This window comes from Balaenoptera borealis (genome assembly GCF_965194805.1).
Source record: "Balaenoptera borealis genome assembly, chromosome: 6".
Taxonomy (NCBI): domain Eukaryota; kingdom Metazoa; phylum Chordata; class Mammalia; order Artiodactyla; family Balaenopteridae; genus Balaenoptera; species Balaenoptera borealis.
In genome coordinates, this window is record NC_138863.1 from 8454567 (window position 1) to 8476314 (window position 21748).

Below are 21748 nucleotides of genomic sequence, written 5' to 3' on the forward strand. Positions count from 1 at the left end.
GGATGAGCCCGACCAGGCTGGAAACAAAACCATCAAGAGATTACAGTGTGGCGTGCGCGGAAAAAGATAGACGTCGTTATTACCATTTTACAGGAGCGACCCAGGGTCAATTTAGAACCAAAAATGTAGCCCAAGATCTGCCTTAAAGCTCCAGGCACCAGGGTTCCACCCCACTGTAGCAGTTTCCAGGGATTTTAGAGAAACTTTTTTTCCCCCACGTGAAATGTGGTTTTTAAAAGTAAAACAGGAGCACAAATCATCCCTCTCCTTGCACGTGGTGCTTTTGAACTGAAGTTCACCAGCACTGAAAGAGCACCTGCGACTCGCCCAACTCTGGGCTGGAGGCTGAGGAGTTGGCTAGAAATGGAGAAAATCTCTCCCCACCCGGCATTGAGGACCAGATCTCCATGTTTCCATCTCCATGCTTCCAAGAAGGTGGAGACCACCAAGGCCAGAGACAGGGAAAAGGTCATGGAGAAGGTAGATATGCTTGCCTTTGAAGAAGCCCTAAGATGGTCTGTGGCCATCTCCCCAGGCCCCAGGCCTGCCAGTGCTCTTTTGAGATCTGATAGTGTTTTCAAAGAAAGGTTGTATTTAGCAGGAAGAGACACCCTGTCCAGGTAATATGAATTGAAAATAAACCTCTCAATTCATAATGATAAAAGTTCACATCTATCATCAACTCACTGTGTGCCAGGGATTGCCAGACAAAATACCGGAAAACCAATTAAGTTTTAATTTCAGATAAGTTTTTAGTTTAAGTATATCCCAAATATTGCCTTATTTTATTGTGCATATAGGACATTATATTTCCTGTATTTTTATTTGCTAAATATGGCAAGCCGATGAGTGCCCACTTGTATTTAATCCTCACACCACATCTATGAGATGGGTAATATTTTCAGGGGTTTACAGATTAACAGTGTTGTACTTTACCTGAGCCCTCTGCTCCTGGGAAACAGTGATGGTTAAGAAATCCCCCCACCCTTTTGTGTTCTGGGAAGGGGCTTACCAAAAAGAACTACCCTTCCTCTTGTGACTTAGATAAGGCTCATCATCCACTCTTCTCGTGACTCCTATAAGATTCATGGATGGTGCCCTTGTTTACCTGTGACAAGGCCAAACATAGACCTTTCCCCTTTTGCTTGAACCTGCTCACCAGGCCAGACACAGACCTTCCAAATTCCTGTTCTTTGTCTCGTGGTTGATTAGCTAAGAACTGTTTGTGCCCCCCTGAAACTAGTTAGATACAGAGATAAGCATGTCCTGTTCAGCTAATTGACTGAGCTTTCCCCTGATGGCAAAATCATCCCAACTGTAAATCATCCTACTTGTAACCTCTCTAGCCCTCCCTCTACGAGTCCAGGGTAAAACCACCGTGTGGAGACACTCTGATGTCTGACCAGGTGTGCTCTACCTATTGCAATAGCCTGAATAAAATCAACCTCCTTGTCCAGGTTTTGTCTTTGACAAGATGAATAACACAAAGAGGTTAAGAAATTCCTCCAAATTCACATAGCTAGGGAGTGGTAGAACCAGAACTGAACACAAGACCTTGTGCCTTTGAACCCTAGGCTCTTAACTACAATAAAAACCACTCCAGGGAATTCCCTGGTGGTCCAGTGGTTAGGACTCTTCCCTTCCACTGCTGGGGACATGGGTTTCAATCCCTGGTCAGGGAACTAAGATCCCTCATGCTGCGCAACACTGCCAAAGAAAAAAACAAAAACAAAAACACCACTCCTGCTTTGCTTTTTCTTACAAGTGCATTTGCCTCACGATCAGGATTGGTCACTTACAAGTGCATTTGCCTGATGAGCAGGATTTGCCCAGCATCCCCTCCCTTCTAGAAATGCACCCCACACCCCCACCCCTGACCACAGGAATGGGCATTACAGCCCAATCTGGACCAATATTGCCCCATCCTTCTGACAAGTGATTGGTCCAGGGTAGGCATGTGATCCAAGCTGATCCAATGAAAGTCTTTCCCTGGGATTTTTCTGTTGAAGTGTGGTCAGTTCATTGTAAAATGAGACTCCAGAGCAGCCTACTGCCATGTTCTTCATCACATGGGAAGGCCTGAGAAAATGAAGCTGTTACCTAGAGAGATGCAAACAGAGCTTGTTGGGGGCATCAGATCCTTGGTCCCAGGCTCTTGAGTTCCCTGGAGCAGCCCTCACTCCATCCATTGCATAAGCACTGCTCTGCCCCCCACCCCAGCATTCTTCCAATCAACCATCGTTTTCATTTAAACTGGTTCAAACTGAGTTTCTGTCACTTGCAACCAAAAGAAGTCTGACTATTACAGACGTAATTTCTATATGTTATATCAACTGAAAATGGCTTAAAAATTTGTTTCTTGTTAAACAATTTAAGTTTATTTCCAGGGATGTGAGTCACATCACAGCGCCCAGTAGTTCTGTGGCCTGGATGAGGTTGGCAAAAAGATCCAGACCTTAAAATGGCCTTCAAAGGGCAAGCACAGAGGTCAATATGTTGGTTTGAACTGAAGAGTAGATGCTACAGTGACCGAATTTGGTGGTTTTCTCGCAGGTTGACACATCTTGAGGACCAGCAAGGCATGGCTCACAAGGAACCTCTTTAGCTGTACCGCCAACCCTGTCACTAAGCATTTCCTGGCCTCATTGTTGTCTCAGCCTAAACACCGATCCACTTGCCCCAGACCAACTTTACATTATGACTACTGCTTTCACGGTGAGACCTACATATGGACTTGAGAAGGTGTGTGTGAGACAGGGACAACTGGGCTACTAAATAAATAGTTGGTTAATCGTGACAATGAAAAGAATAATTCCTGATGATAGAAGATGCACATAGTACCGCTGAATCTCCCTTTTCACCCTTCTCCCCACCTATAATGAATGTCCCATGAGCTCAGTTGAACCTGAGGTCAAGGGTAAGACGTAGAACTCCTTGCTGCCCCTGGATGAAGCCTTTTACTGCTAATAGACATCTGAAGCCAAAAGTGAAACTATGGCCGGTGAGGAGAGAATTTGGGAGGATGGCCCACTGGCTTTCCCATGTGTGGTCCCCAGATCAGCTGCCGCAGCAGCACCTGGGAGCTTGTTAGAAATGCACATTCTCAGGCCCCACCCAGACCTGCCAAATCAGAAACTCTGGGTGGGGCCCAGCAATCTAGGCGATTGGGACTGTTGGGCGCTCCGAGTGTCGGAGCCGCTGGACTTGAAGGTCTCGGGTTGCGCGGGCTCTGGGCGGGAGCGGGAGCGAGCATCCCCCGGGCCCCGGCGCGGCGAGCTGGGCTCTGCGAGGCCGGATCTGCGCCCGCCGCCCGCCCCGCCCTGGAAGCCGCACAGACGCCGCCCGCCCGCGCGTCCGGCTGGCTGGCGCGGGGACCAGATGGAGCCGCGGTCACCAACGCAGCCGCTCCGCCCAGAGAAGAAGCAAGCAAGGCGCTCACGGAGTTTTCACCAGTGATCCTAATCTTGGGGTGGGGGTGGCGTCAGTGCAGTGACCTCGGGCCTGGGAAGGATGGGGTCAGCGCGGGTCCTGGGTAGAGCTTAAGACAGCAGCCGTCGGACCTGACCTGGGCTCCGCCCCGGCGGAAATTCGGCTCCTGCCGGGCCCCAGGCGCGCCCGCGCCTTCTCCCGAGGTCATTTCCGGGAACCCGGACTCTGGCTGTGCCAGCCCGGCGGTCAGAGTGCAGAGCGTTCCCAGAAATCACACGCGCTCTGGAGCGGAGACCGTCCCCACCCGGGCGGCCGGGCATCTCTGTTTTCCTCCCACGACCGGCCCCCAGTCCTGACCCTGGGAAGGAAGTCGGGGCAAAGACACTGGAGGGGCCTGGGGCACAGCAGCCCAGGCCAGCCCCGCCTTCCCTCATTACAAGCTCTCTGGCCCTGTCCCTTTTCCTCCCGGCCGCAACTCCTTACGAAGTCGCGCCAGGGACGCAGAGGACCCCTTCACGTCCAGTGACAGAAACCTGCCTTGAAACAGCGTCAGCCAAAAGCGACTTTTCCTGGCTCCCGTCACAGGGAAGTCAGGCGCAGCCGGCCTCCCTCACGCAGAGCGGGAAGGAGGACCCCAGCGCTGCCTTCCGTTCTCGCTTCTGTCTCTCTCCGCTGGGCTCTGCCGCGGGCTCTGTGCGGGGTGGGGACTGGAAGCCAGCTCTCCCCGTGGCCGGGCCTGCGACCTGGGCCCGGGAGCAGCGAGCGGCGGCCTGGGCGGAGAGGCAGGGAGGAGAGCGAAGCCCTGCGGGAGCGCTCTCCCTGGAGTCTGGGGCCCAAGGGTCTGGTTCCCCTCGCTCCTGAGGCCTGGCTGCACCCGTCCTTGGCCCTTTAAAATGCCTTTGTGTGTATAAGATGAAGGCTGCTTCTGTGCTGAGCAGGTTCGAGCTGATTACCCACAAGGAAGGGTCTGGACTCCCACAGGCTCCCTGGGCAGGGCTGGCTGCCTCCCCGCCTCCCCGCCTCCCCGCCCGCGGGCGTGAGGCGGAGCTCCCTAGCATGGAGGAGGGGAGAGGGGACACAGACACTGCCCCAGCGTCCAGCTCTGTGACCTCCTCCTCCCTCCCCCTGGGACAGGGGAGGGGCCTCGTCCTCCTCTGTAGGGTCCCAGCAGGGCCTGCCAAGATCCTTGGGGGAGGTGCTAAAGTAGGCAGAGGTGTTGGAGCAGCTGCAGTGTGGCAGCATCTTGTCCAGGCTCAGAAGTTTCTGGTAAATGGAGCTAAGGCAACCCCTGCCCCCCACCCCGAGTATTTGCTTTGAGGAGGGGCTGAGAAGCTGTCCAGGAAAAATGATATGAACTCTGTCCATCCCTAGGGTTCAGGCAAATATGGCCCAGCTGAGAGCCTGGGATAGTCCTGATGGAGGTCAGCCTGCATGGGTAGAGGTCAGCCTGCAGGAGCTGAGCACATCCAGGAAGGAACGGGCGGGGCGGTATCATCAAACTCTGCAACAATCTGAGGCTTGGCCAGCTGGCCAGCTCTTAGCAGCAGGGTCCCATCTCAGAGTCACAGATCTTTGGGACTGCAGTGACCATAGGCCATATAGAACCATAGGCCCTCTGTGACCATAGGGGTCACATGAGAAAACTCTGGAGAGTGAGAGAAGTCCATAGGAGGGGGACCTGCTGCTGTGAGGTGAGCCTCCGTCCGCCCCTCCGAGCTCCCAGGCTGGGAAGCCAGAGCCACTTAGTGGCAGCAGCACCTTTGCTCTGGGCCTGTTGGCCGGTGGGGCCAGAGGAGGAGACGCTCTGTTTGAAGGTTTCCCAGCTGGGCTGTGAGTGGTGAAGCCCAACAATCAAGGCCAGGCTAGGAGGGTGACGGGTGCCGTTTGTATGGAGATGAAGGAAATTTCTTTCTCCAGATTTTCTCGTAGGTTGAGCACTGGATTTGTTTGGAAGAAATATTTGGATAAGTCCTCTGGGGTAAGGGTGGGTGAGGAGCAGATGAGAACCCAAGGTCTCAGTGCTCTGCCTTCCAAGGGGGCTGGGTGCTAGCCCCGGGGTGCTGGCTAACCCACCGCTGCCTCCAGGGGTCACCCTTGATGGTGGTGCACCATGGTGGCCCTGCTCCCCAGTGTCCAGGCCTTGCTTTGAACCCCAAAGCCCTTGCGTCTAAGCTATCCAGGTCTTTGGAAAGCCAGGTCTTGGGCCAGGCCAGCTGTGGCCACGCAATCGTGCAGGCAGGCTTTTGCCATTTCCCCCAGCAGTGCCGAACCCAGAACACAGGTCTGGGGAAGGAGCCAAGACAAGGGACAGTTTTCTATAATCCTGGCCCCAAGAGCCCTCAGGACCCTGGTATGCCTGCCTCCCATTTTCTAGAACTATCTGTTCGGAAATGTGTGTGTACCTGTCTGGAGGAAGTAACAGGGGCTGTAGACAGGTAACGTTCTTTACTTGCCCTTGAAAGTCTGGCTCAGTCCGGATCCTCTAATCGGGGCTCTCAGGGGCAGGGGGCACGGGGCAGCCCAAGCCCTCTCGGGGGGCGGTGGGGGGCTCTGGGAGCCCCCTCCCCTCCAGGAAGCTGTGAGAGTTGCAGGCCCCTGCTAGGGGAGCCCATTTATTTCCTCTGCCTGCTCAGCCCTCACATGGCCTTATAGGGTAGCGGCTGCGCAGAGGCCGGGCCCGCTGGGAAGAGAGGCGGGGAGGCCTCAGGGCGGCTCTCCACGGAGGCTGCGCCGCCGCCCTGGGTGTTGAGTCTCCAGCTTCTCAGGCTCCCCCTTCCATCACATGCTCTGTAATATCCTCTTTCCTATCCTAAAATGAAACTCCTCACCCACCTGATTTTAAAATAATCACGATAATGCAATTTATTAAAAAATAATGTATTTTTCCACATGTAAGCACTTGGGCCGACTACGCGGGAAGACAGAAAGCAGTCTGATGCATGTGGCCTCAGGCCGTTGCTGCGGTGCAGACCGGCGCAGGGGTGTGATGGTGGCGACCGGGTAGTTCAAAAGGATGAGCAGCCCTTAGTAAAGTTCTGGCCCAGACCGAGCCATGCGCGGCAAGATGTCCAGCGTGGTGGGCTCCCACCAGGAACACCCGTTGGGTTCCCCAGTCATTGTGGGAACTAAAAATGCCTCCACCCTACCGATGTGGGAAATGCCTCCCTTCCAGGGGCAGTTATGCCTCGCTCCTGAGAACTGCAGCTTCAGGCTGTGAGGTTGGAGGGGAGATGAACGTGAATCCACCAAGCCCAGACCCAGGAGCTAAGAACCTCGTGTGGGGAGAGGTAAGGGACACAGTGAGGACAAACACAGGTATAGTTCACGGTCACCACTTGGTGTCTCTGACTTCGCTCCCTCTGCTGGAGGACATGACACCATCAGGCTCCAGCAAAAAGCATGATATCCCTACCCTCACTTCGTCATTGTCAGTGACCAAGTTGTTCAATTTGGCCTAAAATTTCTCTCAGATCCATGTTCTTCTCTTTATGGCTTCTGCCTCCTGCTTCGCTCAAGCCTCACCTCCCTGGTGGAAGACTGCAGTGGTTTCCTCTCACTCCCCCCCACCCACCAATTCGATCACCTCATCTGTCCCCTAGTACACCCTCTGTGTTAGTTTGCTAGGGCTGCCATACAAAATACTAGACACCGGGTGGCTTAAACAGCAGAAATTTACTTTATTACAGTTCTGGAGGCTGGAAACCCAAGATCAAGTGTTGGCAGGTTTGGTTTCTTCTGAGGCCTCTCTCTGCAGCTTGCAGATGGCCTCCCTCTTGCTCTGTCCTCACATGGTTGCCTCTTGGTCTGTCTGTTGTCTGTCTTGTAAGGACACTAGTCATAGGATTAGGGCCCACACGTATGATTTCATTTTAACTTAACTACCTCTTGACAGGCCCTATCTCCATATACAGTCATATTCTGAGGTACTAGAGGTTAGGACTTCAATATATGAACTTTGAGGGGACACAGTTTAGCCCGTAGCACCCCTCTTTAATGGTTCTTCTTGAAGCAGTCTTTTGGTATCAAATGCCGGAAATTCAACTCTAAGTGCCTTGTGTTTTGCTTAAAGAAAGAAGAGAACTTGGCACTCATGGAACTTCGTAGTCTGGAGGCAGAGACACAGCTGGACCCGGAGCTTGTGTGGTGCTGTTTGGATCCGCCTCTGAGCCCGGGTTCCTCTGGGTTGGCGTCATGTTCAGGCTCTTTGCGGAGCAAGGCTCAGCTATAGGGCGTGTCAAAAGTAGGAGGTTCCCAGTAGTTGGCACAGAGGTCCCAGGATTGGTCTTGTTTTCTCAGCTTGGCCTGGTGGGCTGTGCGCTCTTCCCTGCGCCCGGCACCGAGGCCTGCGGGTGGAGCGTGCTGACCGGCAGCTGGGCTGAGCTAGGAGGTCAGCAGTTCCCTCAGGGAAAAACGAAGGCGCAGACATCATTTCCCAGAAGGAATGCAAGTGGTGGCTGGTTTGCAAACGTTACAGAAGCTCACTGGAGAATGGGTGAACACATGAGTGAATGAGCTCCCTAGACCTTCTCTAACGTGGTATAGAAATGTGAGCTAAGGCCAGTCATCTATGGATTTAATTTCCGCAGTTTGGTTTGGTCACACTGGCTTTCCCCTCAGATGTGATGCTTTTCCATATTCCTTATTAGTACCAGCTCCACTGCCAGAGCGTGACTGTGTCTTGAACCACTCAGTGGCTTGAGAATGTTGGGGAACTAAGCACAGATTACATGTCCCTGTTCAGGATAGATAAGGACCTTTAAAGACTCTAAGCACTGAAAAGATTATGGTGCCTCCCCCCAGCCCCGCTGCCCCCATTAAAAATAAAAACATTTCTAAGCCACAGAATAAATGTAAGGACGTCTAACAACGTGTTCATTTTCCCCATAAAGACTATTTTAATAGCAAATATATGTTGATCAAATTATTTTAAGAAAAATGAAATTATTTTTTCCTGGGCCTCTGCCCTGCTGGCTCCAGCATGCACTTTTGCCTGCTGATGGGGAATTTAGCCCTGCCGGCCCTGCTTGAGCCCGCTGCCGGCCGGGGTGTTACTGGACTGCGTGAACACAGCCCCCCTGAGAACCCTGACGAGAAGAAAGGCTGAGGCACCTATGTCCAGGCCTCTGTGGGGCTGGCTTGGGGCCTGGCGTTTCCAGGGCAAGGACTGACTGTTTGGCATCCGCTCACAGGCACTGTCTGCTCGGGCAAGGCGATGTGTTTGCATCTCCCTGGGTCACTGCAAGCCGCAGAAGGTCTCAGGTTGGGGGCTCCGGTGGGGTACTTCCCAGGGGAAGTGGTGCATCGTGGCCGCCCCTGCTGGCTCTCTCAGCCTCTTGGCTCCTCAGTATGCCCACCGCAGGGCTCTGGGGAAGAGAGCGAAGCATCTCATTAAATGGGCTGTTACCAGAGGTAGACAAACCCAAAGTCCTTTTTGCTGGTGAGCAGCAATAGCCATGGTGAGTGTAGGCGAGCCTGGAGTTAGGGAAGCCAGCGGGCCTGGTGCCACGTGTCACGTGTACTACAAGCGAGACCTGCCCAAGGGGCCCCAGCACGACAGCGTCCTCACTTCCTGCCACGTGGCCCACTGACCTGGTTTCTGGGGACCTTTCCTTCGGGGAATAACTCTGCCTCCAGGTATGTCCTGCATTGCTGCTGGAGACACCTGTCCTGTACGCAGGGCTTTTGCTGATGGCTGTGCTGTTGGAGCGGTTCTGGGGTCTTCACTACCCCCGTATCCACACCCCGTCTAAACGCCAAGGGGACCCAAGTCTGGAGGCAGCTTCGTGTGGGACAGTGTTTCTCAGTGTGGTCTCAGGATCGTCTCCACCAGGATCACCTGAGGGCCAGCTAAACTGGCTCATTTCTGAGTTGGACTCCAGGTCTGTCAAGTCACTGCCATGGTGGCTAAAATAAGCAGAAGCAAAAGAATCAGGTTTTGTAGTCAGACCTGGGTTTGAATTCCAGTTTCATGACTTACTCTGTACCCTCATCCTCTCTAAGTCCCATTTTGTGTAAAATGGGAGAGTAATATTTAGCTCACAATAGAATTGTGAGGATTGAAAATGGTAATGTGAATAAAGTGCTGAACAGAGTGCCTAGCTCACAGAAGCTAAATACACGTTTGGCACTATCATCGGTCAGGCCATCTGTCTGACCATCTGTCTGTCCATCTACCTGTCCATCTGTCCATCTAATACTTACTGGGAGCCTATGATGAGCCAGGAACTGCTCTAGGCACTAGGAATACATAAATCATCAAAAACAAAGTCCTTGGGGCTTCCCTGGTGGCGCAGTGGTTGAGAATCTGCCTGCCAATGCAGGGGACACGGGTTCGAACCCTGGTCTGGGAAGATCCCACATGCCGCGGAGCAACTGGGCCCGTGAGCCACAACTACTGAGCCTGAGCGTCTGGAGCCTGTGCTCCGCAACAAGAGAGGCCGCAATAGTGAGAGGCCCGCGCACCGTGATGAAGAGTGGCCCCCACTCGCCGCAACTGGAGAAAGCCCTCACACAGAAACGAAGACCCAACACAGCCAAAAATAAACGTAATAAATAAATAATAAATAAAAAATTAAAAACAAAAACAAAAACAAAGTCCTTGTCCTCAGGAAGTTTACACACTAAGCGGGGGATACAGACGATAAAGGAACATATGATATGCAAGGTGGTTCTAAGTGCCATGGAGAAAAATAAATCAGGATCAAGTGTATCACCAGACTCCCCAATTATTTAACCTGGAGCCAATAGGCATTATGTCTCAAACGCTGTGACAGGGACTTTGGGGGATATGTTGGGGCTTGCTCTTAAGGAGCTTATTTATAAACTGGCTGGGCGATAAAAATCCCATACACACAGGAAATCACTGGAGAACAACGAATCACCTGCCAACCATGTATCATACATGCCTGGGAGTTGCTCAGAGGAAAGATTGATTGAATACCCCCACCAGGCTTCTAATCCAGGAACAAAGGAAGGGATATGCTTACTCCTTATTTTGGAGAGGCTAGTTCATACCCAGCCTAAGCAGAAAGCCTTGTATGCTTATAAACCACTTGAATCTTTAGAACATGAATCAGGGCTAATGAGAAAAGATCATGGCATGAGTCAGAGGCTCCTCACACCAGGTCGTGGGAATACAACTTGATGGGAAACTCTTTATCTCTGTCCAACTATTTGCCAAGCCCCAGCTCTGTGTAACGCCCAAGATCTCTGAAGGTAATTGTCTGCCGGATGCAATTTTATTATAAATAAATAACTCACTGATTTGGCAACCACTGAGTGCATGCACCAAAGGAACTGCCCAGATCCCAGCAAACAGATGGGAAATGCCCATCAGCAATGGGCTGTGTTGTAGAGGCAACGGGTGTTTGGAAATAACATTTTTATTGACAATCCCTTTCTGAAAAGGCGTACTGGCATAAGAGTATGGAGGAAGAAGACACAAACTTGGAGCAGAGTATGGAAGTAGAATAGCCAGAAAAATGGCTATTGGGAGGTCTGTTGCCCTTTGGATCAAACATGCCCAGAACACTAATAGGCCAGAGACCAGCTGGCCTATGAACTGGAAACACAACTGTAAAAATGGTGCTTAATGTCAACCAGTCACTTCACTCTTATAAGTGCCTTCATGTGTAAAATGAGGGGTTAGACCATACCGTTCTGATTCAACTAAAATTTAGTGAATACGTTAGTGCTAGGTTCTTTAACCTAGATAGATTATCTCAAGATAACAGCATCTAGCTCACAGGGTTGTCGTGAGGAATAAGTCAATACGTGTGATTCTTAGTATCTAGCATGTAGTAAGCATGTAATAATTAGCCATTATCATTTAATCCCCACAACCTTGAGGTAAACATTATTTCCTCTGTACAAATGAGGAAACCACTAAGGGACAAGATCAGGACCTGAACCAAAGTCTGAAGCCAGAGTCTACGACCTTCCCATTATGCAGTTCGGTTTGGAAGGGCCCTCCCTTCCAGTTCTTAATTGTAAAAAATGAGAGGGTAGAAAAGGAACTTGAGCTCTAGAAACAATCAAGCTAAGCAACTTCTAAGGGATTTGCCGTGCAAAGCCAAAGTGTTGTCTCATTTATGATGAAGATAATAAGGAGGCTGGGGAGAGGACTGAGACAAAGCCACAAAAGCTTCTTTGCCCAAGCTCAACTCCTTCTCATCATCTCATGCCAGTTAAGAGATTTCAGACACACCATCTTGCACATATACATACACAAAGAAAAGCCAAGGTTCTCCAAGAGTAAAACCAATTGAAAAACAGTCCTTAGAAGGATTGTTTAATCACTGCAGGAGGTAAGTGAGGAGACATTTGAATTAATCTCCTCATATGTCCTCATGGATTCTGTCCCAGTTTTCTGTTAGTGCTCAGTTGTGGCTCTCACCGTTCTCAACAATATAGAGTCCAAGAATATATGATCATACATTGTGCGCTAGGGTTATAATGGTGAGCAAGACAAAAATGCGGGAAGATAGGCAAGTCAACTGGGCAGTGAATGATAATATGGTGTGATAAGGACAACGGGGGCAATACTGGGCGCTGGGGAAGCAGAGAGGACCTAGTCCAGCTCTGGTGGGGGAAATTGGGGAGGGTTTCTTAGAAGAAGTCTCTTTAAATGGAGACCTAAAGAACTAACTAGTAGAATGTATACATATAGCTAATTCACTTCACTGTACAGCAGAAACTAACACAACATTGTAAAGCAATTATACGCCAATAAAAAAAGAAAAAAAAAAAAAGAAGTAACTAGTAGATTACCAGACCTTGAGGGAGAGGCGGGAATAAAGAAAGAAGGGTATTTCAGGCAGAAGGAATAGTACGTACAAAAGCCAGTTATCTCTAACTGGCATGAGATGATGAGAAGAAGTTAAGCTTGGGCAAAGAAGCTTTTGTGGCTTTGTCTCAGTCCTCTCCCCAGCCTCCTTATTATCTTCATCATAAATGAGACAACACTTCGGCTTTCCACAACAAATCCCTTCAATGGATCTTTGAAGGAAGTGAAAGTGGTTCTGAGTGTGAGGTGGGAGAAGAGTGAAGAGATGGGAGGCTGGAGAGGTGAGCAGCAGCTAATGCCTTGCATAACTTTGTACACACAGAAAAGGATTTGCACATTATTCAACAAAGAACCACTGAGAGATTTTTAAGCAGGAGACTAATATGGTTTGCAATTTAGAAAGATCAGTTTGGAGAATGCAGTAGAGTGGGCCAAGTCTGGAGGCAGACAGACAGTTAAGTACTTAAACTAGGGGTAGTGAACAGTGGGGAAGGAGGGTGGAGGAACTGGAGAGATACTTGAGAGGCTAAACTGAGTCAAGGGTGAAGCCCTTCTGGATTTCTGGTTGGATCACCAGATCGAGGGGTTGTGATTAGCCTCAAGGGGGAGAAGGGGCTGGATGTGCTTTGCTTATGTGGTTTTAAGTGCCTGTGAGGCAGCCCAAATAGGGATGCCCAGGGAGTGGTTGGATGTGCACCCCCCTTGCCTTCAACTCTGAAACACTGTGCCCCAATGACAACACTGGCAGTAATTGCTGCCATTCTCCCTTCTGTTTCTTCTATTGAATGTGTCAATTCTAGCTCCTGTCCTGTTTTCATACATTACTTTATTTCACTCTACTCTATATCACTTTAGATTTCTTTGCACCTTAGTTATCTCGGTGCTATGCATACCTTAGGAAATCTTCTAGGAAAAAAAAAATCAGGAAAAGAGATACAATCTCATCATAATCTGACCCAAGCGGCCATTTTACTTTAATAGCTTGCATTTTTAAAAGCTATAACCTTAAGATTTAAGACCAAGATACAAATTCTAAATTGCACTTCTTACCAGGAACTAGTACTGACTGCTCCCGGAAGTTCAATCCACTATTTTAGAAAGAATTCATTAACTTTGGCCAGAGACCCATGAATGCACCACTTCTCCCAGACTACTCAATTTTGGACAGTGACATCATTGACAGACTTCTGTTTTTTAAACATTTCATATATTAAGGGAAATGTTAGAGATAACTGTGTCTGCAATGCAAGCAGTGTTAAGAGGTTGAACAGGAAGGACATAGCTAATGAGAGGTTAGGAAATGAGATAATCTCTTTTAGAGAATCATCTGATACTGAGGAAACAAGGAATTTACAAAAGGAGGGGATACAATGAAATTAACCAATGAGTGGAGCCATCCTTTGGGATCAGTAACCTTTAGACCTGGACCTAACAACACAGCTGTGGTAGATGAATGGATAGAGCTGATCTACCCAGGAGTTTGTTTCCTCTAAAAATAGGTGTGTTTTTTTTCAGACTCAGAAGGCTATATCTTAAATTAAGAAGTGAAAGAATCAAGGTTGGAATAAAGAACTATTCGTGTATAAATGTTGGAAACTACCTACTTTTACTTTAATAGTTGAAGGCCAAGGCACAAAAGACCCTACATAACCAAATGTCTGCATTTTTTATTACCTTTAAATTATACCTCAATAAAAAAAACTATGAAAAAAAAAAGTCAGAAAAGGAGAAAAAAAGGGTACATTATTAGATCTTGTGGCTAAATAAATTGAAATAATTTATATCTATTGTCCTTAGCAGGATCAAAAGCAGGAAACAATAAGCAAAGCTTATATATATAAAAAAAAAAAAGCTTCTGAGCTGCCTAAACAGACTACATTTCCCTTGGATCATTAAAGGGACTTCCTCAATAAGTGATGCCACCCTACACCCTCAATCCCATTAATAAAAATGCAGAGAATTCTTGGAGTATAAACAAGGGTGGTTGTTCTTCTCTCTTATTTTTTCCATTATTTTTCAAATAATCTATAAAATAGTTTAACTCTTTCACCAATATTAAAGTCATGCATACTCATCCCAGCAATCAAAGATTTAGCTCTGTGGGTTTAGGCGTTTCATGGTGGGAGGAAAGAGTACTAGATCCATTTATTTAAAATCCAGGCTGAAAAACAAACAAGAAGTCCTTGTCCGTCTGAAGATCTTAATATATTTATTTGAAAACCAAGTTGTGTGAAAGAGAACACTAAATAGTCATATACCATCTCTTCAACCAAAGACTTGGACACAAGGTCAGCACAGAGGCAATGATACATGCAGTGAATAGCAGGTCTCAGCATGAACTTCCTCACAGGCGTTTCCAATATGAGCCTGGACAGTCTTCTTCAGGTGAGCAATAAGATCCTGGGGAAGGGGGGAGAGGGAGAAGCTAGGGTTATTCTTTATTTTAAAAACATTAAAAGAACCCAAAACAAACTACTAGATGTTGAAGTCTAAAACTAGCCTATAGACTTCCCTGGTGGTCCAGTGGTTAAGACTCCACACTTCCACTGCAGGGGTAATGGGTTCGATCCCTGGTTGGAGAACTAGAATCCCATATGTTGCACAGTGTGGCAAAAAAACAAACAAACAAAAAACCAACCAAAATAAAAAACCAAAACAACAAACAAAAAAGCAAACTAGCCCCTAACCCTGCTGATGCAGTCCTAATATGACAGTTTGTGCTAAGACAGACTATAGTTTTCAAATTCTCATTTGACTGGATATTTTACCCTTTTAAAAACTAACAAGGGGAACTTCCCTGGTGGTCCAGTGGGTAAGACTCCACGCTCCCAATGCAAGGGGCCAGGGTTCGATCCCTGGTCGGGGACTAGATCCTGCATGCATACTGCAACTAAGAGTCCGCACGCTGCAACTAAGAAGTCTGCATGCTGCAACTAAAAGATCCTGCATGCCGCAACTAAAATCCCGTGTGCCGCAACTAAGACCTGGCGCAGACTAAATAAATAAATACAAAAGTAAATAGATAAATAAATAAATACAAAAAAAAAAACTAACAAGAATCCAATTTCCAACTGAAAACTTCTAAGCCATTTTGTAGTTAACTGTCTTGAAAGACTTAATCAGGGGGTTTTCAGTAAGGTATTGTGAAAGGCTGAAGAAGGCTAATGTGAGTTCAGTTCTGCACACAGACTGAGAGCTCAGGGTATTAATATTGTCATGTGCTGGTTGGGTAAAGCTTAGGAAACCATCAAGAGCTGGAAGACAATTTTCAAAAGCAGGAAGGGAAGTTATAAATCTCCAAACTGTCTCTTGGAGGCTTGAATATATTTTTTCTGCTAATAGCAGGGTTTCTGCCTTAACATTTATCTGAGATTTCTATAAAAGCTTTCATCAATTGCTACTTAGTGTGTAACACTCACAGCGCTAGATTTGCAACTTGACATTTCAAATGTATTTTTCTTTTGTCCTAATGTAATAAATGATACTGATCTTACTTTCTTTAACGAGTAGAATAAATTCATATTTGTTTGACAACGTAATTGTAGTAGGGTGGAATTAGAGAACCTTGATTATACAGTTTATATGCATCTTCAGACACGTGATGACCATTCAAAAAAAAATTGGAGGAAACAAAATGACAATTTCGTGAAATTGCAATCTTTTGCATCTAAAAACCCCCTTCAACATTGTTAGGACACTGGCATAATAATAATCTTTTTCAACTGGACAAAACTTTGTGTTACAGTCTAACTGACCCCAAAGTACCTATAAGCACTATGTCTTATACATATTAGATGTTCAATAGCTTCCCGAATAAATGAATGGTAAGGCTTTTAGTGCCAAAAGTATTGCCAAAGGAAAGGGAGAGAGAGAAGAATCAGTGAGGAATTTAGACCTGTGCTACTCAAAGTGTGATTTACCGACCAGTGCCCGCCCACAAACTATAACTGATCCACAACAAGGAGCTTACATCAAAATGGAAGTCACCTCCATCACTGAGCTGACTGTCAGTTCAGCTGACTTTTTTGGGGTTAGTGGGTAACAAGGCTTTTTTGATGAGAGAGGCATTGAGTTACATTCTGGAGCAAGCTCCCTACTTCGTCATGGACCTATGAAATCAGTTTGCAGTCCAGCCACTCTGAATAGCACTGGCAGAACACTAGAGGGTAGAGAGTCAAAGAAGGAAAAAAGAATTGGTATTTTCCATATTCACGAAGAGGTCAAAGAAGGGTAAATTTTAATACCGTTTAGGTAAACAGGGATTAAGTACAAAAGGGAAAAAGTGAGACCAAGTCTCTGTATAAAACATTTGTGAAGAACCGACTAAGAGATTTCCCTTGATATACAATTTTGTTCCACACACACCTCTGGTCCTTAGTCATCGATATACTCAAATGGTTCTGGGGGTTCTGGCTCTTGCTCCTCCTCCTCAATTTTCGGGCCATGGGCTGCCACAGGTTCCACCAGCTCTTCAATGTCTTCACTGGTATCCTTCAGAATGATGATGCCTCCAATGGACAGCTATTAAACAGAGCAAGGAATGAAGAAGCACAAGCTCCACTCATATTTCCAGAATGCTCCAGAATCTTGAGTGCATATTTGTTAAATGGTACCTCAAGGCTACTAGAATGGTTTGGAAATAAAGAACTGGGATGGAACTACACTTTCCTAGATGAGAGTCAGGAAACCTGCGCATTTGTGCTTGTGTGATGCTACACTAGTGACTTAACTAAACTGTTCAAACGTAAGAAGGGGCTAATAAAATCTTCCTGATCTACTCCTTCAGGTTAGTCTGAGGACTGAATGAGGACATCATTGCCAATGTGCATAAGAAAGGATAAAGATAACTGTAATCTATAGGAGTACCTACAAATTTAACCCAGTGGCTCTGGATGGTAGAACATGTGGTGTTGCTGTTTGGATGATGCATCCCAATTTAAGAAGTATTTCTCAGTACTGTACTAGCCTCAGTTGGACTGCAGGGAGAATGTTTACTATCCAAAGACGGTATTCTAACACCTTGCTACTCAGTGTGTGGTCCTGGACCAGTAGCATTCTCATTACCTCGGAGCTTGTTAGAAATGCAGAAAACTTGGCCCCGCTTTAGATCTCTGAATTTGTATTTTAACAAGATCCTCAGGTGATTTATATGCATGTTAAAGTTTGAGACGCACACGAGTCTAACAGATACTTTATCATTTGTGAGAAAACCATCATATTGGACACAAGAGACAATCTAGAAATGAAAAGCCAATTTTTCTCCAGCAATTTCAGAATGATAGAGCAATATGAGTATCACAAATATCTGAGTGTTTTTCACTATAATCTACAAATCCTTGTGATGTGAGACAGTGAAAAACTAGACTGGAAACAAAAGGGAAGTAGAGTGTAGAAGCAATTCTATTAAGCCCTCTCCCAAACATATTAGTGAAAGGTAAATTAAAAAATCAAACTGTCTGCCCATCTCTGGTGTGCTAATCTTATTCTATTTGCTTGCCTGTGTCAAAGGAAATGGAAAGCTGCTCTCTGTAATTAAATCAGTCAACAGTGGAGGGAACATCTGGAAAAAACATATTTCTACCAAAGCACATTACTGGGAAGGAAAAGAAGCCCAAGCACGTTAGGCAAATGATTCATATATGTATAAGCATCTCTGCAGTTCAACCTAATCTAATTTTTACTCATCAGAACTCTGCTCTGCCACGCCATAAAACTGGTGTGCCTTCATGAATTTCTAAACTATTTCCCTTCTCTCAATACATACATATTCAAACACATTAATCTATAACCCTTTCACTTAAAAAGCTTGCTTTCCTTGAAGAAAAGCCATTTTATGAATGGACCCTCCCTTTAATATAACCAATATTCATCCAAGAACAGAGTAACATGGCCACTATCCTAATACTCCATGGTCTAAAAGTTTATTTGAATCTTCTAAAGGACCAAATGGAGATCAATCTTTTACTCAACAGAAAATACCCATGTTCACTAAAGGACTTCCTGCATTTTGGAAATATATGGCTCCAGATCATAGTGGTACTATTTCATGCTTAACTGGAATGCTCCAGCCCAAATCCTGCAATATAATCAACATATGGGAAGAGCTTTTTATAGCTACATGGTTTAGATTTATTAATGTCTTATATGTTAGAGAGAAAGTTCACACTCTCTAAGCAGAGAATAAGATATATGACATTCTGTTTTCTGAGAAGGCTAGTGACAATGGAAGACAGAGGCAATGGGACACTTCCGGCTGCCAAATGTTCCACACTCTCTATAAGACTTCTTTTAAGATGGACAGGAAACAGAGTAGGAATGCCACCCATTTTCAAAACTAAAGCTGCTGGAACTTCCCTGGTGGTCCAGTGGTTAAGAATCTGCCTTCCAACACAGGGGACGCGGGTTTGATCCCTGGTCGGGGAACTAAGATCCTACGTGCTGTGGGGCAACTAAGCCCACGCACCGCACCAACTGAGCCCACGTCCCACAAACTACAGAGCCCATGCACTCTGGAGCCCACATGCTACAACTACAGAGCCCACACGCCGCAACTAGAGAAAAGCCCACGCACCACAACAAAGAGCCTGCGTGCTCTGGAGCCCGTGCACCACAACTAGAGAACAGCCCGCACGCCACAACGAAAGAGCCCGCATGCCACAAAGAAGATCCCGTGTGCCACAACTAAGACCCGATGTAGCCAAAAAATAAAAAATGAAATAAATAAATATTAAAAAACAAACAAACAAAACAACCCTAAAGTTGCCTCTTTCAAATGCAATGTCTGAGGAAGGATCTGATGACCCTGCCATTGAGGGTTCTGGAGGGAATGAGTCAGGGGGCACCCCTTTCTTCACTGCACACACACAGAGGCAGTCTTTTCTTTCTTTTTTTAAAAATTGAGATATAATTCACATAACATAAATGAACTCTTTTAAAGTATACAATTCAGTGATTTTTTTTTAGGATACTCACAAAGTTGTACAGCCACCTCCACTATCTAATTCAAGAACACATTCATCAACGTAAAAGAAACTGCACCTGCTAGCCGTCATTTTGCATCCCCCACTCCCAGCTCCTACAACCGCTAAAGCAACTTCTGTCTCTATGGATTTGTCTATTGTGGACATCTCAAATAAACAGAACCATACATTATGTGGCCTTCTGCATCTGGCTTTTTTCACTTAGGATAAGGTTTTTAAGTTTCAAACATGGTGGAGTATATATCAGTATGTCATTTCTTTTGGCTGAATAATACTGCATTGTGCATATCATATTTTGTTTAACCATCCACCACTTGATGGACATTTGCATTGTTTCTACCTTTTGGCTATTATGTATAAAGCTGATATAAACATTAGTGTACAAGTGTTTGTGTGGACATAGTTTTCATTCTCTTGGGCATATACTAAGGAGTGGAATTGCTGGGTCATGTGATAAGTCTACATTTAACTTTTCGAGGAACTGCCAAACTGGTTTCCATAGAGGCTGCAACACTTTACATTCCTACCCATACTTTATGAGGGTTCCAATTTCTCCATATCCTTGCTAACTTTAACCTACAAACCTATTGTCTTTTTGATTATAGCCATCCTAGGGTATTATGAACTATCTCCTTGTGGTTCTGGTTTCCATTTCCCTAATGATGAGTGATGTTGAGCATCTTTTCATGTGCTTTTGGCCATTTGTAAATCTTCTTTGGAGAAATGTCTATTCAAATACTTTGCCCATTTAAAAAATACATTTTTTTTTTTAATCATTGAGTTTTAAAAAATGTATTTGGGTATAAGTCTCTCATCAGGTATGTGATTTGAAAATATTTTCTATTCTCTGGGGTTTTTTCCCACTTTCTTGATAGTGTCTTTTGTAACACAAAAGTTTTTAACTTGATTAAGTCCAATTTATCTTTTTTTGGGGTTGCTTCTGCTTTAGATGTCACATATGAGAAAACACTGCCTAATCCAAGATCATAAAGATTTACAGATAGGGTTTATATAGTGTTAGCTCTTACATTGAAGTCTCTGATCCATTTTCAATTAATTTTTATATATGCTGTAAGGTAGGGATCCAATTTAATTCTTTTGCATATGGATAGCCAGTTGTCTTAAGCACCATGTCTTGAAAATATTATTCTTTCCCCAATGAAGAAAATCAATCGACCATAAAATGGATTAAAGACCTAAATGTAAGACTGGATACTATAAAACTTCTAGAGAAAAACACAGGCAGAACACTCTTTGACAGAAATCACAGCAAATTTTTTTTTAGATCCATCTCCTAGAGTAATGGAAACAAAAGCAAAAATACACAAATGGGACCTAATTAAACTTAAAGGCTTTTGCACAGCAAAGGAAACTATAAAACAAAAAGACAGCATACAAAATAGGAGAAAATATTTGCAAACGATGCGACTGACAAGGGATTAATTTCTAAAATATATAAACAGCTTATACAGCGCAGTATCAAAAAAACAAACAATCCACTCAAAAAATGGGCAGAGGACCTAAATAGACATTTCTCCAAAGAAGACATACAGATGGCCAACAGGCACATGAAAAGATGCTCAGCATCACTAATTATTAGAGAAATGTAAATCAAAACTACAGTGAGCTATCACCTCACACAGATGAGAATGGCCATCATCAAAAAAACTACAATACATGCTGGAGAGAGTGTGGAGAAAAGGGAACCCTCCTACACTGTTGGTGGGAATATAAATTGGTGCAGCCACTATGGAGAACACTATGGAGGTTCCTTAAAAAACTAAAAACAGAGTTACTATATAATCCAGTAATCCCACTCCTGGGCATGTATCTGGAAAAGACAAAAATTCAGAAAGATATATGCACCCCAATGCACATAGCAGCACTATTTACAATAGCCAAGACATGGAAGCAACCTAAATGCCCATTGACAGATGAATGGATAAAGATGTGGTATATATATGTGTACACACACACACACACACACACACACACACACACATCCTGGAATATTACTCAGCCATAAAAAAGAATGAAATGATGCCATTTGTAGCAACATGGATGGACCAAGAGATTATCGTATACTCAGTGAAGAAAGTCAGATAGACAAAGACAAATATAATATCATATCACTTATCTGTGGAATCTAAAAAAATGGTACAGATTTATTTACAAAACAGAAGTAGACTCACAGATAATACTGTAGAAAGCAAACTTATGGTTACCAAAGGGGAAAGGGTGGGGGGGGGAGGGATAAATTAGGAGTTTGGGATTAACAGATACACACTACTATATATAAAAAGAGATAAACAACAAGGACCTACTGTATAGCACAGGGAACTATATCCAATACCTTATAATAACCTATAATGGAAAAGAATCTGAAAAAGAGTAGATATATACATAAATGTATAACTGAATCACTTTGCTATATACCTGAAACTAACACAACATTGTAAATCAACTATACTTCAATTTAAAAAAAAAGTCAAATTGACCATAAATTTTTGGACTCTCAATTTAAATTCATTTATCTGGATGTCTATCCTTATGC

The 21748-nt window shown here is 45.5% G+C and overlaps 1 protein-coding gene across 2 annotated transcripts in view; it reads right to left on the reverse strand.

The window, feature by feature from the left end:
• Positions 1-14406: 14406 nt before the first annotated feature.
• Positions 14407-21748, reverse strand: part of PSMD1 (proteasome 26S subunit, non-ATPase 1) — a 102895-nt gene continuing 95553 nt past the window's right edge. For both annotated transcript variants that reach the window (XM_082396416.1, XM_082396417.1), the window contains 2 exons: positions 16580-16735; positions 14407-14614 (listed from right to left, as the gene is read on the reverse strand). In XM_082396416.1, the coding sequence (XP_082252542.1) occupies positions 16589-16735 (147 nt within the window). In that variant the 3' untranslated portion in view covers positions 14407-14614; positions 16580-16588. The remainder of the gene's footprint in view (positions 14615-16579; positions 16736-21748) is intronic.